The following is a 17,624-nucleotide window of genomic DNA, read 5'->3' as shown; positions in this document are numbered from 1 at the left end:
ATACTTCCCCCGATATGAAGCATCAATATGAAGCATTTGTGAATCTGCTGCCCTGATTTCTTCCTTCTCTACCTCCAAATAGGTTTTTTTCCTGCTAAATGGTGAGGGATACTGCTCATTTCCTGACAGCCAGTGCTTGTAACAGCACCAGTCATTTCTAAGTTAATACAAATGTGTAATTATACCTAAAGCTGACATAAGGGAGCAGTCATGTTGTTTACCAAGAAACAAACCACTATTTACATAAGACACATTTAAAATCTAATTTCTTTCTTAATAAAAAACAATTTTTTTTTCTAGGTGGCACCTCCATGTAAAAGAAGCCCAAGACAATCCCAAATAATATAATTTCAAACAGGCAGTGTCTTTCTGTGCTTCCAAGGGAAAGGAGGAACCTTACTGATTATTGTTTGTGAAAGATCCAGGGAAGAAACAAAATTTACATGCACTGCTCCCCAACCCCTGCAATAACCCTCCCCATGTGTAGGTACACACACACACTCACACACACACACACACACACAAAAACTTAAAATGGAGAAAAATGAACAGTTTTTTTTTTTGTAGGATTCCTGCACTGTGGCTGCAGGTTTTGGTCTTTCCTGGGTCTTTCGAGTTGAAGACTGTTGTAATTGGAAATGGTAAACCCAAAAGGAGGAAATTATGTAAAGAAAACCAATCTATGTCTTTCCTCCCTAAAATGGGGAAAAAAGGGAACATACAAATGAAGAAAATATAAATGTAAATATATTTCAAGATTTAAAAAGCTCTGAAAGGTTAACCTTTAGTGTAAATGAAAAGTTTTAATTTCTACTCCTGGGTCTTATACTAACAACTTATATCATGAAAAACTATTTACATTAATGCCCTTTTTATTAGAGCAGTCACTGATAACACTAGAATATCAAAGACTCTAACAGACAAGCCACTAAATTTAATGCCAATAACTTGAACAAGGTGAAGAGAGCCAAATATGATGACAAAGAAAACTTTAGTCTTTAAATAACACTAGTAAACCATGTGGTTACATGTGGTTGCATGTAAACCACACAAAAGGATGGTCTTGCTCAGAAAAATAATGGTGAGTAAGTAACATGGAGGCATTTGGGGAACTCATGTGTGCAAATGCCTGGCATGCAGAGTATGGTACTACAGGGCAACCCTACACACACAGCCACAGAGAAGATTCCTCCAGTGTAACAACCGTGAAAGAAGAGGGAGATTACTGCTTGGTTAAGAAAGTCGAGATAAAGCTATAGGACAAATTACAGAACAAATAGCAAATATGAAGGAAAAATCAACACTGGATAAAGAATTAAAGAGAAATTTGACTTTTGCAAAGAGAAAAAGTATTGCATGAGACTGAAAGAAGCAGACTGAATAAAAAAAAAGATAGTTTGAACTATCTTTGGCCCATAAAATCAGTAGCTAAGTTTATCAGTCTGAATCATCTTTAAATAAGTCCAATAAAGCTTTGAGCAAGTTTACATTAATTATGAGTCTTAGAAAAGTCTGCGTAGCTTTAAATTTCTTATAGGCAGGGACTATGTATTCTTTATTTCTAGCTAAGTACCCAAATCCAATACAATAGTTTGCTTATTGAATATATAACAACATATTAATTCAATGAAGAGAAACTTTTAAAACTTTTTTTTTTGACATAATTTCAGATTCCCATATACCTTTCACCCAGATTCCCTGAATGTTAACGATTTGTGTGGCCACATTGGCTTTCTCATTCTTTTTCCTGTCTCCCTCTCATGCTCACCCTCTGTATGTACACACACAGACGTGTATAGATACATACAACTATCTTTCCTAAAACCAAGAATATTCTTGTACATGACCACAATACAATGATCAAAATCAGAAAAGTAACAATGATTTAAAAACTAGAGATCTTCTTCCAACGTCACTAATAATCCTACTCATATTCTTTATAGAAAAAGAAAATCCCAGATCATGTACTGCATTGTTGGCATGTCTTTTAAGTCTCCCTTACTCTGAATATTTTTTTTAATACAGGGCAGCAACTTTGTACAATGTCCTTCAATTTGAGTTTATCTAATGTTTCCTCATGATTAGATTTAGGTTATGTACTTTTGGCAAGACTATCATGGCATGATGTTGTGTTTTTCCTAGTACACCATATCAGGAGGTACAAGATATTGATCGGTTCTATTACTCGTTAACTTCAAGCTTTGGTTAAGATGGTGTCTGCCAGGTGTCTCCATTGTAAAGTTATTCATTTTCCCTCTACAATTAATAAAGATGTTGTAGGGAGGAAAGTAATCTTTCTTTAAATAAAGCAGCAATAGAATGAGAGATTTTTAAACATATGAAAAATAGAAAAATACAAATGAATCAGGAATAAAGTAACATTAAAAAATTAGAATACATTTAAAGAACTATATACTAATTTTTTAACCATATTATTATTTTTAATAATGGTCTTAAAATTTCTTTTTCTATAGACACCAAGTCTGGCTGACTGAAATAAATTGGTGATAAGTGGAAAAAAGAGAAAAACCAATGATTCATAACAATGTATGTGAAAGTGTAAAATAGAATGTTACTTTAGAATGACTATAAACATTAAAAGAGACTGAAAACATACAACTTTGTGCATTTGTGGGGGAAAACTATTAATTTTTTGCAAATGGAAAGATCAACAGACTATATAATGATACATGACTGACACTTGTACATTAGCTAATAAAATGGATTCATATAGTCTAATCATATCACCACTATTAGGGTTGTATAAAATTGCATTTAAAAAAAGATCTATGACCAGATATTCTCCTGGGTGCTCCTCAAAGGAACACTATTAAGGTTCATTGAAATGTTTTCAATCATTGCCTTCCCATTGATCCTTCTAACATGCCATTGACATGACACCTAATATTCAGAGGGAATGGGCAAGGTATGAGGGAAAGAAATAAAAATAAAATAAATAAAATAGAATGACGCAAATCTGAGTTTTGTGAACCCTTGAAGAGATGGTCTAAAGGATGTTATCTGGAATGTCCAATTCTGAAAAGCAGAGTTGAGAGACAATTCTATAGATCAAATCCTGGTAAGGATAAACATTGCCATTAGAAGAAAAGCTTCAAAATACACCTGTGGCAGATGTCACGTGAGTAGAATTTCTGCCCAGCCTTAACTGCATTCAGAGGATAATATCAATGAACTAAACTTGAACTAAAAAAATTTTAAACAAGAAATTATAAATAAAGACACATGGTTGTGAATACAATGATATATTTCTTTATTTTCACATACACTCTAGCTAAAACAGCAAGAGTACACATCAACAAAAAATGGAAACAAGGCTTTGGCTGAAAAAAAACATGCATTTGACAAATAATGTTAATAGCTAGACAAGAAGAAAGTTAGCTCTGTAAACTTCTTCATTTGATTCAGAGAAACAGAGCATGAGTTTTCTTAAAGTAACAAGAAAAGGAACAAAAAAAATGAGGTTTGAAATTTTTTACCATGGCAAAACATTAACATCTTTCTCAAAAACATAGAGAAATCTGGAAAAATCAAGAAGATAAAATTCTGGACCAGTTAGTGACATTCTTTCAAGCATACTTGCAAAATGTTTCCTTAAAGTGTTCTTGGGATGAAAATGATTGTCATGTCTCCAACAGCAGCAAACTGATGTTGTTCCTTGGAATAAAAGTCAATCCCCACCTTAAAAAATATATGGCTTCTCCGAGGAATTCTTATGTCTTAAACACTTTTTACATTCTAGACAATTAAATTGATTGAGGTCATAAGAAATGGGCTGGGCGCGGTGGCTCAAGCCTGTAATCCCAGCACTTTGGGAGGCCGAGACGGGCGGATCACGAGGTCAGGAGATCGAGACCATCCTGGCTAACACAGTGAAACCCCGTCTCTACTAAAAATACAAAAAAAACTTAGCCGGGCGAGGTGGCAGGCGCCTGTAGTCCCAGCTACTCGGGAGGCTGAGGCAGGAGAATGGCGTGAACCCGGGAGGCGGAGCTTGCAGTGAGCTGAGATCCGGCCACTGCACTCCAGCCTGGGTGACAGAGCGAGACTCCGTCTCAAAAAAAAAAAAAAAAAAAAAAAAAAAAAAAAAGAATAGTTACCACTACATGGTAAGGTAAGCAGCCTGAAAACATCTGCATCATAAATGTGTGTGTGTGTGATATATATAAAGTCAAAAACTCCTCTACTTGTACTTTGGCATTCAATTTTTAGAAATTCAGTCTCAAATGCCATTATGGTATTTTTCAAATGATACCTTTAAGTCAATGATTTCTTTCGACTGCAATAGAGAAGATATGGCAAGAAAAATGCTGCAGTACCATCTTCTGGGAGAACATTCATGAAATCCTTCAGTTCTAGTTCCACAGCAACAATTGACAATGTTTCTGTTTGTAGAAAAGAATATCTGAATTAGAACGGAAACTCTGTCTTTCATTCAATCTATTCTTACTTAACCAACCAATTAGAAGCCAGTTCAGGCTGGGCGTGGTGGCTCATGCCTGTAATCCCAGCATGGGAGGCCGAGGTGGGCGGATCATGAGGTCAGGAGTTCGAGACCAGCCTGGCCAACATGGTGAAACCCTGTCTCTACTAAAAATACAAAAAAATTAGCCAGGCATGGTGGCACAAACCTGTAATCCTAGCTACTGAGGAGGCTGAGGCAGGAGAACCGCTTGAACCCATGAGGCAGAAGTTGCAGTGAGCTGAGGTCACGCCACTGCACTCCAGCCTGGGTGACAGAGCAAGACTACATCTCAGGGAGAAAAAAAAAAAAAAAAATAGAAGCTAGTTCAGGTAACAAAATGTTATAACTTCAAAGAAAAAAATCAATCTCTTAAATCCATAGGCTTCTTTATGGTTGTAACTTATTTTTCCTTATTAGAATCCTTTGAAGTTTATTTTATATCAACCACATGAAATTTGGATTTATTATTTCATTGCTGAATTACTATATTATATTGCAATTGATTTCTACTGTCCTCTAAAGAAAAGTACAATCATTTAAATACTTTTTTTTAATGCTAAGGCTAGACTAAAGCTAATTTATAAAGATTGTTTGATAGGATAAGAAACACCAATGTTTTCCCAAATTAGTTCCTATTGTAACATTTCATGTTGTTAATAAGCATAAATCTGTTTTCACGACCATTTACTTCTTTTCCCCCCAAACTGCAACAGTGTTCTAATGAAGATTTTTTTTTTTTTTTGAGACGGAGTCTCGCTCTGTCACCAGGCTGCAGCGCAGTGGCACGCTCAGCTCACTGCAACCTCTGGCTCCTGGGTCCAAGAGATTCTCCTGCCTCAGCCTCCCGAGTAGCTGGGACTAAAGGTGTGCACCACCACGCCCAGTTAATTTTTGTATTTTTAGTAGAGACGGGGTTTCACCATGTTGGCCAGGATGCTCTCAGTCTCTTGACCTCATGATCTGCCCACCTTGGCCTCCCAAAGTGCTGGGATTACAGGCATAAGTCACTTTGCCCAGCCCCAATGAACATTTTTAATATTAAGGAATGTAACATACATTTAAAAAAATGCAACTTTATGATTCTCCTGCTTCTTAATAGATACATGCTGCCCTCTCCTGGAATAGAAGGGTGAAAGTTATGAACAATGTTCCCAATAAACATCCACTTGGTCTTACATCTTCTATCCACATGTCAGTGCCATTCCCTTGTGATCGTTGCATGCCCGTCACTTCCTCTATTTGTAGAGTAAGTGAAATATAAGATCCATTCCAAAGTCATCTGTCCAATATGCAGCCAGCTAAATTTTTCTTTACACAAAAGAATGAACTGCCTTTGTTGCTAAATAGTTAATGAATAAAGCAGCAATGGTTTATAGAAAAGACTCCTAGTTCTGGAATCCAGAGAGACTTGGGAAGAGATCCAGACTCTTCCACCTACTCACTGAGTGGCTTTAAGAAAGTCACTTCATCTCCCAAGTCCTAGGTTCCTCATTTATAATGTAGTTGTACTGTCTGCTAGCTTCCACAGTTCCTGTGAAAATTCAGCTAAAATACAATGATGCACATCTGACATAAAATCAGACCTTAATAAACAGCAACTACTAACTAGCTTGCAAAATATATGTGAAAAATATGAATTATTGATGTTTTCCTATCAAAGCAGTTTACTTACCTAAATGTGGAACCTGTAAGTAGTATCTCAGAAACAAAAAAATTAAGTTGGAGAGCTAGTGTGGAGTTGCTACAGAGTCAACAAAAATATCACCACTTCCCAATTCTCCTCTTCTCCCAAATAAGGAGGGGATAATACAGGTTATCACTCCAAGAACAAGGTCAATATCTTAAATTCATAGAGTACTTTAAAAATTAATAAAATACTTTCATATATAACTTCTCTTTAATTCCTTCTAGAATCCTTTGAGGTTTTTATTTATTTAATCCAAGCCCCATCCCAAACAGGGTAAACTAATGGGTATTATCCCTGATTTAGAGTTGGGAAAATTGAGGTTAAGAGAAGGTTAAAATTACTTGCTCTACTCCACTCACCAGCTACCTAAATCTACAAGTTACATATAAATGATCTATCTAAATGTAAACATGTGCCCTTAAAATCTTTCTTCAGCATGTCTAGAAAATATTTGTCAAAGGTTAAAAATAGTTATTTCTGGATGGTGGATTTTAAATTATTTTTAAATTTAATGTTTGTAATTTACTACAGTACCAGAATTTTAAAAAATAAACATGGCTCATTACAAAAACAGTACTGAATATTTCCTTAAAACAAACAACCAATCCACTAACCCCTGTTTTAATGGTTCTGCATTAGTGTGGTAGCTGTCAACCAGGAAAATTTTGCCCCACAGGGGACATCTGGCAACATCTGGAGACATTTTTGCTTGTTATAACTGGGGCAGTAGTATTGACATCTAATAAGTAGAGACCAGGGATACTGGTTAATATCCTAAAATGCACAGGGGAAACCCCCATGCACACGGACAATTATCTCGTCCAAAATGTCAACAGTGCCAAGGTTGAGAAATGCTGTATTACAGAGATAAGAAATCCAAACTCCTAAGCATGTAAGTCCCTGAGCTCCATCTCCAACCTCACCCTCTTGCAATTTGGCCTAACATTTAACTTTTGATTCAGTCCTGAACTTCTCATTTAGTCTCACGACACTAGAAAACTGGCTTGCTCTAGGACACTTCTAAGTAGCACACCTAGAACTCAGTTCCAATTCTCCAGATCCCAATACAGGGCTATTCTCAGTGTACAAGTGTTAAGAAAATGCCCTTCTGTGAAACAAACGTAAAGTTCTTTAGTTGTCTCTGTTTCTAATCAATGAACAGTTACAGAATGCTTCCTATACGAGGGGCATATTGCTGGTGAGGAAAGTATAACCATGAAAAATGAATAAAACACTATGCCAGCTCTTGAGGTATTACAGTCTAATAAAGGTAAATCACACATGGCACTTAGTCTCATTAGCAATACACACACACACACACGTATGCACACAAATGTATTCTGAAGACAGAGAAAAATGCAACATTTGGAGGAATGATTATGGGTGAGTTGGGGTGGAGTGTGTGGATGTGGATCAGAAAAGGATGAAGAGTCTTCTGATTAAGATAATGATGATGCTGAGATGTAAAGATGTGGGATGTCTGTACTGGAAAGTGCTCCACCAACACAAACAGTCAGTGATAAATTATGTAAAGGGTATGCAAGTAGGGCAAAGCAATCAGACACCTGACACTTCCATCTTCTGAAAACCTAAAGCAATCAAGGAGATGGGTAGGACTGAGAATAAAGTCACCACTTTCCCTTCCCAATCACAAGCATACAGCTTTAATTAAAGGGGGATCTTCAGAAAAATAATCTCCAATGGCCACTGCCTCGGCCTTACATTTTAAAAATCAACTGTCTTGGCTAGAAAACACAATTTCAACACTGTCAATTTCTAATATTTTATGTGCTCTGCAATCGATACACCCATACCCTTTGTCATCAGGAAAGCAATTAACTAATTATATTAATGCACAGCAGTATGGAAGCGGATTAGGTATCTATCAAGATTTATGATTACGAATTATGAAAATTCCAATAACTACTATGCTGTAAAATACTGTACAATCTAGATACTCAACTTTTAAATCCTTGAGGTTGTTATTCATGAATACTTGCTTATAATTATGTTTAACAGTAACGATCTTAACTTCCTACATGAAGTAAATTAAGTACTCTGATCATTGATAAAAGATGTAATTGCCTTAATGACTACTCACATTTTAAAACATTGATGCTGTCATTTTCTATGACTGTGATAATTTGTTAAGTGTTTGAAAGGATTAAGTTAAAAGAACATAGTTCTGTGACTAGGAGATAAATGAATATCAAATGTCAAAGGGAGGGTATGTGAATGCCGAAAAGAAGCTCCCCAGACGGGTTCTGAAAGGCCCTCAGTCTCACTTGAGAATCACATGAAAATACTTGAGAAAGATGGCTTCACCAAATTTAAAACTGAGACTCTTTAAGTTTATAATCAAGCAAAAAAAAAAAAAAAAAATCATTTTACCTTTTAATGATGACAGGTAGAGCTGATACTTCTCTCCACCACATTTAATTCTCCGACAAAGTTCAGGTAGCAGTTTTTTCCACCACAGAGTCTATCTTAGGAAAAAATGAATAAATTTTAGTTTGATGCATTTTATTCTCAGATTTCAAACAAGAATAAGAAGATTGTGCAGGAAAGCACAGGGCAAAAATACATCATTTTGTCTAAGGCAACTAACTTTGTTATAACAGAAGTTATATCAGCAGCCAGTCTTTTGCCTTAACTATAACATAAAAGTCAGGTTTGTAACTTGAAAACTCAGTAATACATATGTTGTACATATGTACATGGCTATTTTCAAGAAGTAACAGACATATCCCGTTATCATCTCTTATGTGGCAAGAAGGAAGGAATGAAGAAAAAAAAGAACTAAGGTCCAAAACTATTCTAATTTCTAAACTAAAAACCGTATGGCAGAGAAAATATTTTCCCATCATACACTGTTCCCAAATCTTCAGGTCATCAACTATTTAATCTTCAAACAAAAGATTTTTAATGATGATAATATACCATCTCACATATTTAACGGCATTTAATAGTACTCAAAACACATAACATTATTTAACATATATGCTCACTGGACCCACACAGCCCTGAGGTTGGATTAGCATAAATTGTCCCCATTTTGCAGGAAAGGAAATGAGGTTATCAAATCTGATTATCACTGATCAAGCCTAAAAACATAATCTGAAAAAGCATACCCGGTTCTCTTCTTTCAGTTCATGATTAGCATATGGAATGACTGCCTCTGGGCATCTCTCTAACAGCATGTCTATGCACTGTTCATACTCTTTCAAGCGTGTACGACACAGAACATGGACACTAAGGCCGGCAATAGTGTCTTCTGAAAGCGGCTCCAAGAACGGAATAATGGAAGCTATGTCAAATGAAGGACCACATATAAGAGACTATGAACAGAAAAGTGAAATGTTATGAAATGAGGCACCTCAAAAACTAAAACACAACATACAGAATTTAGTTTCTTAAGACTAAACACTCACTTGCCAAAAGTAAAATAGAAAAAATGCCATATTAGAGTACATGCATGTGGTCCTTACTTACTAAATCTAAGTAAAGTATAATCTTGAAACTACCTCTAGTTTAAAGATCTGTTTAATAGAAAGCAATCATTGTTAAATAACATTATTTTATTTGCTTTGTGTGGACTGCAAATTAAAACCAATGGACATTCTTCAGGACTCTATCCTAAGGGAATAATCAACATTGTGGTTAAAGATCTATGTCCAATGATGTTCACCGCAAGAGTATTCACAATATAAATAATCTACATGTTTAACAACAAAGGATAAGTAAACACATATGGCACACTCAGATAATGGAACATTACACAGCCATCAGAACTATGTTTTCAAAGGCTAGTTAATAAAAAAAATGCTTATGATAAAATGAGTAAAAAAATTTCAAAATGAAATTATATTCTGAACATCATCAGTTTTATAAAATCTACATAGGTAAATGCACATACAGAAATACTGTCGGAAGAGCATGGCAATTTGAAACAGCACACAGGATGGGACAACAAAGCCTACTCTTTGTTTTCTTTACATCCCTGCCTGCCATTTTCCAAATTTTCTATAATAAGCATGTGCTACATACATATGCAAAAATACAATTTAACACTTAATAAGACCAAAGTGATTGTTTAGAACTAATCGTTGTTATCCATACCACTTTGTCACAAGATGAATAACAGCGGGCTGTATTATCTCGGAATTTACAACTTTACCAACATATACTTTAAGCAATTAAACTATATATACTACTTTTGATTCTACCACCAAAATAATCTCCATTTTCCCTTTCTCCAGGATAAAGATGAGATGGTCATATCCTAATTTTCTTGTCCCTGCCTACTTTTTGCTACAGCATCTTCTGAGGCTCACAGGAGAATATGGAATGTGATCTATCCAATCACAGTCAGTGTGATGATTTTATTCCAAATATCTACCAAGGAATGACCAGGAGAATAAGGTTGGTCCCTTTTCTTCCTGCAAGTTTAATAAATTATTCATGTGAATAATTTCCTGACAATCAGATGGCAGAGATGAAATAAGGTTGATAATCTCTCACTCAAAGGGTCTCCCAACATGGAAGAAAAGAGATTATCTCTCTATTTAACTCTTGACTAATCCAGATAATGGGGAAGGGAGTGCGGGCAGTACGAAGGAGCAAGGCATGTGTACCAAATTATGACTAAAATAAAACTAGTCGTAACTTCAACTACCCATGAACTTTTACTTAGTTTTATCCATGTAATCAGGAAGTTTGAAAATAAGGCCAGGTGCAGTGGCTCACACCTGTAATCCCAGAACTTTGGGAAGCCAAGATGGAAGGATCGCTTGAGCCCAGGAGTTCGAGGTTACAGTGAGCCACAACTGCCACTGCACTCTAATCTGGGCAATAGAGTGAGACTCTGTATCTCCAATAAAAAAAAAAAATTATAAAAGTTTAGGCAGATTATGTTTCTCCTTCAATAGCAAAGATTTTGCTATTTAATAGCAAAGATTTTCCTCCTTTAATAGCAAAGATTTTCCTTTAAATATATTTTGAAACAAATTTTAAAAGATCACTGAATTATACTTTTTCAAGCAATGATTATAAATATGCTTTAAAGATTTATCAAGAAAATTTAATAGCACTTATTCCAATTACAATTTTAAATATGTAATTAGTATATATGTTCTAGGAAGGCAAAGTTCCACTGTCTTGTCCAATGCTCCCCATAACATCTACAGCACATGCTCAAGCAATATTTGTGAGGTGAACAAAATCTGAGGCTAGGCCCTCAGAAGGCTTTGTATCACAATGGTACTAGAGACAAGAGACAAGAAGAATCTTCTTTTGTTATTTTTTAAAGAAGCACATAAATAATGCCATCTCTGGGAACACCACAGCCCCACCTGAAGGCTGAGTCTAAGCAATATGGCCTCTTCAGCTTCCCTCCTCTAAGCCCCATTCCCAATTTGATACTAAGTAACAACTACATTTATATCAGTTCCCATAGTGTAAATGAGGCATTGCAAATTCAAAAGCCTAAAGAGGCCAATCAAATGATGAAGATGCGTAAGGGCAGCTGGGATAAGGAAAACAGACACTCAGCATTTGGGTCAGGATACCCTAAAGATGATAACTGTGCGGGAGGACAGTGTGAGCACTGCCTAAGGAGAGGCTCCAGGTCAGTCCCAACCCTCAGGTCAGAAGCAATGAGGGCCTTGGGTTAACAGAGCTGCTAAATTTTTCAATAGTGACTTGAAACTCAGAATTCTTAATAGGAAATCTTAATTTTTGTATGTTAGCGCCTACACTGGGAAGACCAAAGAAAACAGATGTGGGAATTATATTGGTCTTTGGGCCACTAAACTGCATTAATAAAATCATACGCTCATGTGGCCCAGCCTGATCCACCAAAAATGTAGACTTTAATTCTCACTGCCAGCCAAAACACTGCTGCAGTCAGAATTATTAAAGGATGATCCACATTCTCTAATCATCCCCCTCATTTCTGAAAAATCCTTTTCAGGAGCTGGATAAACTGACTACTTTGACCTGTTTCTTATAAGAGAAATAGTAGTGCCTGGCTTGGGTGAGAGGCCTCAAATGTGTAAGTCAACACTAACAAAAACAAACTACATCAATAAAAACACCACTAAACATTTGCCACACTTTCATTTCACAAAGTGTTTTCAAGTGCATCCTGAAAATGAGGAAATCAGCCAGGAGACTTGGTGAAGTTTGTCCATCCACCTGCAACGAAACCAGCCACTCAGCACAGGTGTCCCATCCATCAGCAGTTTCAGGCACAGGCAGGAATTCCCTCCAAGTGTCCTGAGTATGCCTAACTATGGATTTTGCCCCTCAAAATTCTACATTCTAGATTAACAGGACACCTGGGGTCTCAGCAAATTTAATCTTACACTACATTGTAATATGCAATTTCATAAGGAGGTATTTTTACTTACCTGTAATTTTGAAAGATCTTCTGTATAATTTTTATCCGCTAATGAATCAGATGATATTAAGATGTGAACCCATGGATAAATTAAGCCATAATGACTACAGGCATTTATCTAAAACATAAAAGAATTTCTCATAAACAAAATATAACAACAAAAGCTTGCTTATCCATTCCACGAAGAGCAAGCAATCATTAATTCTCTGCCATGTTATAGAATTAGGTATACACTTTCCTGGGAATGGGAAGGACAGTTTTTAAGAATGTATTCCACTGGAAAATATTTCAGTCTTGCTTGCTTCTACACTAAATATTTCCATATACTTTAAAATGTAAATACTCCAAAGACGCACTTTCTAGCAAAAAGAACAATACTGCATTTAAGCCAATTATACCTAACAAGAATATTGGAAATAATTTTTATTAATACTACTTTCTTTAGAAGGCAAAATATCTTTCATAAATTCTCAAGACAATTCCCAAGAAGCCCTGCTTATTCAAGAAGCTGGTAACTTTTCCACTTAGCCCTCCATTAGCCATGGCTAATGAGCTGTGAGAGAAATGGGCTGGGAGCAAGAAGGGTAGCAAGAAGGGTAGAAAGAGTTATTACTGGCTGCCTCAAGTGCTACAGAACAGCTCCTTTATGTGAAACAGACAGGAAATGGGGGCCCACTAAGGAAGTCTCCCTCCCACAGCCTTCTGCAGTTCCTCTCCCACCAATGAGGTCTGCAGATGTCTTCTCTCTTATGTTCTATTTAATGATCCTCTGCTGAGGAAGGACAGATGGGATGTTCTGGAAGAAGTCCCTTTCTCCACGCTTTGGCAACTGAGCTACCACTTCAAGTAAGTGAGGGAAATTAATAAGTGGAGGACATTCTTTAGAGTACAAAATTATTTAAAATGTAGGCCACTTCAGTTATAGACAAATTTTAAGTGTATTTTTAACTCCTGCGTAAATAAGATACCTGGTAATAGAAAACTAGGTTATATTTTATAACAAATTATTAAAAAGAAGAAGGTATGTTTTTGTAATGGGCAATGCATAGGTTAAATTTAAGGTATTATTCCATTATCTTACCAGATCCTCCGACGTTCGCAATGGTGGGGTGTCAGGAGGCTGCCTCTTAGACAATCTCCAGATGTACTGGGATGTGAGCTTGAAAAAGAGTTCCTGAAGTACCACATCTGGGAGACATGCCACTAGCTGAGCTTCCCAAAAGTCTACCAAGAGCTGAGGAGTTGTATCTTCATCCTTAGCACAAAGCACCTTGAAAACAGTAAAAGAAGCCTCTATATTCCAGATAAATATAGCACTGATAAAGCGACAGCTGGGCTGAATATCAAAGCATCACATGGGCCATGCAATTAATAATTTACCATTAGCATTAGTGCCATGGCGAAAGAAAATTTAGACATTTTTTAAAGGAAACAGATTTTAGGTTGTACAAATAAAGTTTCTTCAGATATAATCTTTTAATTAGTACTTTTATAACTGATTATGTATGTATGTTTTCTCAATAAACAAATGAAAAACTCACTTCTCTTATTCTGTCCCTCCCCACCACCAATTTAATGAGGCCATCCAGAAAAATCACATTTTCAAAGTGACATACCTTAAAAAAGGAATCTGCTTCTTCAATTCCAATTTTGTTGTTCTTCTGCAAGCCCAGAACTGAAGCCACAAGCAATCCAGGCTGAGTCTCCTTCAAGTGAAGTGCAAGCTCAGCTGGAACAATCTGTCCCTTTCTCTGTTGAATCAACAGTCGAGGTTCCAGAATGAAGCCACATACCAACTTCATCTTCAGATAAGAAAGAAATTTAGGAACAAAAGGTACATTGTATTTAGATTGTCCACCTTAGAAATACTAAACATGCTAGTGAATTCACAATGCATGGTTAAGCTATTAATAATTTAATCACAATGTTTTCTTTGACTATAAAGGCTAGTTCTTACCCAAAGAAGGACACCACTGACTGTCTCACAGAAGTTACTAACATTTCACTAAGCATCAAGGTGTCCTATTTTTTGTAGAGAGCTTTATATTTAGCTCTACTTGATTTGAAAATGCAGTCAATTTTCTGTATCTGTGGGTTTCACATCCATGGATTCAACCAACCACAGATCAAAAATATTCGGGATGGCTGAACGCAGTAACTCATGCCTGTAATCCCAGCACTTTGGAAGGCCAAGGAGGGCAGATCACTTGAGATCAGGAGTTCAAGACCACCCTGGCCAACATGGTAAAACCCCGTCTCTACTAAAAATACAAAAATTAGCCAAGTACAGTGGTGCACACCTGTAATCCCAGCTACTTGGGAGGCTGAGGCAGGAGAATCACTTGAACCCAGGAGGTGGAGGTTGCAGTAAGCTGAGATTGCACCACTGCACTCCAGCCTGGGCCACAGAATGAAGCTCTGTCTCAAAAACAAACAAACAAACAAAAAAAACCCCCAAAAAATGGCGGGGGGGGGACTGCCTCTGTTCTGAACATGTACAGATTTTTAAATTATTATTCCCTAAATAATTCAGTATTAACAACTGTGTACATAGCAGTTGACGTTATATTAGGTATTATAAGTAACAGAGATGATTTGAAGTATATTGGAGAAAGTAGATAGGTTATATGCAAATACTATGCCACTTTATATAAGCAACTTTAGCTTCTGTGGATTTTGGTAACTGTAGAAGGTTCTGAAACCAATCTCCCATAAACACCAAGCGACGACTAATATATCTTAAGTTTTTTCAAAATTATGAAAAGTCATTTTTCTAGAATTCTACTCTTCAAAACAGAAGACATCCCGATGTTGACTTGCTCTCCTCATCATAACAAAGCATGTCATTTGTACAGCGATAAAGCACTTACGTTCTTCCTTTTTTAGCAACCCAAGTCATACTGTGGGCTTTGGCCACAATCTGGCAAGAAAACAGTGCAGGAGCACAGGTTCTGAAGTCAGGCTGCCCGGTTCAATTCTGGTTCTACCACTTAACAGCTATGTGATCCTGATGAGTTACTTAACCTCTCTGTGTCTTAATTCCCTCATTAGTATAATACTTAATTCCCTCATTTGTATAATACTCCTACCTTATAGCATTATTAAGAATTAAATAATATATGCAAGGAGCTGCTAAATAATAAGTGTTCAATTACACTACCTCTTATTTTCTTCCCTTAAATGATTAACACCTTTGGTAGTGTCCCTAAATGACCTCTTTTCCAAGGGGAAGCCTGTGTTTCTTGGTACAACATTCAAATGTCCAATCCTCCATAAAGTTATCTGTGATTTTACCAAGTGGAGGTTATTTATGCAACTACTAGACTTCTAAAGTCCATGGCTAATAGCCCCTTTGCTGTTCTTAAATACATATTACTCTGTTCTTTTCCAGTGCACACACCATATCCCTGATGCCAGATCACATCATCCCCTTGGAGCACAGCCAGTTCTTCAGTAACAAGCTCAGTGCTCTGAACACACCTGACACTAAGTTGAAGTCTTTAGATATCCACTGCTGTCATTTATCAGTCTTATTTCTTTTTCATTTGCCAGATTCGAAGTCCCATTTGGATCACTTTGTTTCTAACATTGTCTGTTTTCCATTACAACCAAGAACATATGAGCTAGAAAGAAGCCAGAAGACAGCTAAACACGTCAGGATTACCAGGTCCTATTTCAGCCTTCTGTTAGCACTGGGCAGGGCTCCATACCTCTGAATGGCTTTTCATTTCATTTCTGTGCATGTCAAGATCTCCCATTTTCAGAGCCACTGCTGCCTTGGTCAATGTCACTAAGATCGATGAAAACCCAGAGGTATCCAGCTTCCTTAGATAGCTCATGGCAGTTAAAGGATTAATATTCTTCATAGAAGGACTACAGAGAATATGGGGCACTTGCTTTGGCTCAGCCACATAAAACATCTGAACCACTTTTGCTGCTAATTCCTTTGGTGAGCAAGAAGGAATAAAAGGAATAAAAGGTCAGTCGGTCAGAAGAAAGCAACAAAATCAGCAAAACATGTGCAAAAAGCCAAGACACAAACATTCCAAGTAAGATAAAACTATAGTATTATGTTCTAATTTTAAACAGACAAAACTGATACTAATACAAGGGAGGCCTGAGATAACCTGAAGTGATCTCTTTGCTGATTATAATGAAGAAAAAACAATGAAAATATGTACCAGGTTATGACCAGCATTTCTAATTTCAACACTCAGAAGAAGAAAATAAACATCTGATTGAATTACAATAAAAATCCATCATAAAAACTACTATTTAGTTCAAAATATACCCAATTAAGTAAACTGTATGAGAAAATTTCATTTCAAAACCTTAGAACATTTGATACCACAATTTCTAACTTGGCATATTTGCATCCAACTATGTATGAAATACATGAGGGGTTATCTCCTCTTTTCTCTCTCTAAGACAGGGTTTTTCCGTATTGCCCGTGCTGGAATGCAGTGGTGTAACTGTGGCTCACTGCAGCCTCAAACTCCTGGGCTCAAGCGATCCTCCTGCCTCAGCCTCCTGAGTAGCTGGAACTACATACTGATGTATGCCATCAAGCCCAGCTAATTTTTAAATTTTCTGTAGAGATGGGGTCTTGCTCTATTGCCTAGGCTGGTCTCAAACTTCTGGCCTCAAGTAATCCTCCCACCTCGACTTCCCAAAGTGTTGGAATTGCAGATATTAGCCACGTGCCCGGCCCTAAAAATAATCCCTAATAATGTCTTAAGGTCACTGGCCTAAGGTCAGAGTTTTGTAAGTGAAGTTTTGGACACACGGAGTAAGGGATAATTAGGGTTGCGGGAAGGACTACAGATGAGAAGATGGAAGGCAAGGGCCGCATTCTGTGTAGCTCTTCTGAGGACATGCTACTGTCACTGGCAGGTGTTGAGACTACAACAGACCACATGTCCCTGTCTGTATAATGAGAAAGTATGAGAAGATTACCCATAAGTTCTTTTCCAAGCTATCATTCTATCTTCATTAATGAAGAAAATGGCACATGACTTTTTTAGAAAAAGAATATCAAAGAAGAAAAATATTTG

The 17,624-nt window shown here is 36.7% G+C and overlaps 2 protein-coding genes across 10 annotated transcripts in view; one reads left to right on the top strand and one right to left on the bottom strand.

Moving 5' to 3' along the window:
- CP (ceruloplasmin) overlaps window positions 1-14,099 on the top strand; it is a 59,275-nt gene extending 45,176 nt beyond the window's left edge. For 2 of the 6 annotated variants that reach the window (XM_050778208.1, XM_050778207.1), the window contains exons 19-20: window positions 10,488-10,592; window positions 13,655-14,099. In XM_050778208.1, the coding sequence (XP_050634165.1) occupies window positions 10,488-10,579 (92 nt within the window). In that variant the 3' untranslated portion in view covers window positions 10,580-10,592; window positions 13,655-14,099. Of the gene's footprint in view, window positions 1-300; window positions 2,284-2,474; window positions 3,709-10,487; window positions 10,593-12,141; window positions 12,223-13,654 lie in introns of those variants that run through there. The other 4 variants (XM_050778210.1, XM_050778209.1, XR_007723104.1 and 1 more) reach the window with 3 other exon arrangements.
- Window positions 4,098-17,624, bottom strand: part of HPS3 (HPS3 biogenesis of lysosomal organelles complex 2 subunit 1) — a 44,039-nt gene continuing 30,512 nt past the window's right edge. For 2 of the 4 annotated variants that reach the window (XM_050778212.1, XM_050778214.1), the window contains 7 exons: window positions 16,281-16,514; window positions 14,187-14,372; window positions 13,652-13,840; window positions 12,581-12,688; window positions 9,302-9,508; window positions 8,562-8,652; window positions 4,098-4,403 (listed from right to left, as the gene is read on the bottom strand). In XM_050778212.1, the coding sequence (XP_050634169.1) occupies window positions 4,276-4,403; window positions 8,562-8,652; window positions 9,302-9,508; window positions 12,581-12,688; window positions 13,652-13,840; window positions 14,187-14,372; window positions 16,281-16,514 (1,143 nt within the window). In that variant the 3' untranslated portion in view covers window positions 4,098-4,275. Of the gene's footprint in view, window positions 4,404-8,527; window positions 8,657-9,301; window positions 9,509-12,580; window positions 12,689-13,651; window positions 13,841-14,186; window positions 14,373-16,280; window positions 16,515-17,624 lie in introns of those variants that run through there. The other 2 variants (XM_050778213.1, XM_050778215.1) reach the window with 2 other exon arrangements.

This window comes from Macaca thibetana, chromosome 2 (assembly GCF_024542745.1).
Source record: "Macaca thibetana thibetana isolate TM-01 chromosome 2, ASM2454274v1, whole genome shotgun sequence".
Lineage (NCBI taxonomy): Eukaryota > Metazoa > Chordata > Mammalia > Primates > Cercopithecidae > Macaca > Macaca thibetana.
This window is presented reverse-complemented; position numbering and strand designations above follow the sequence as displayed.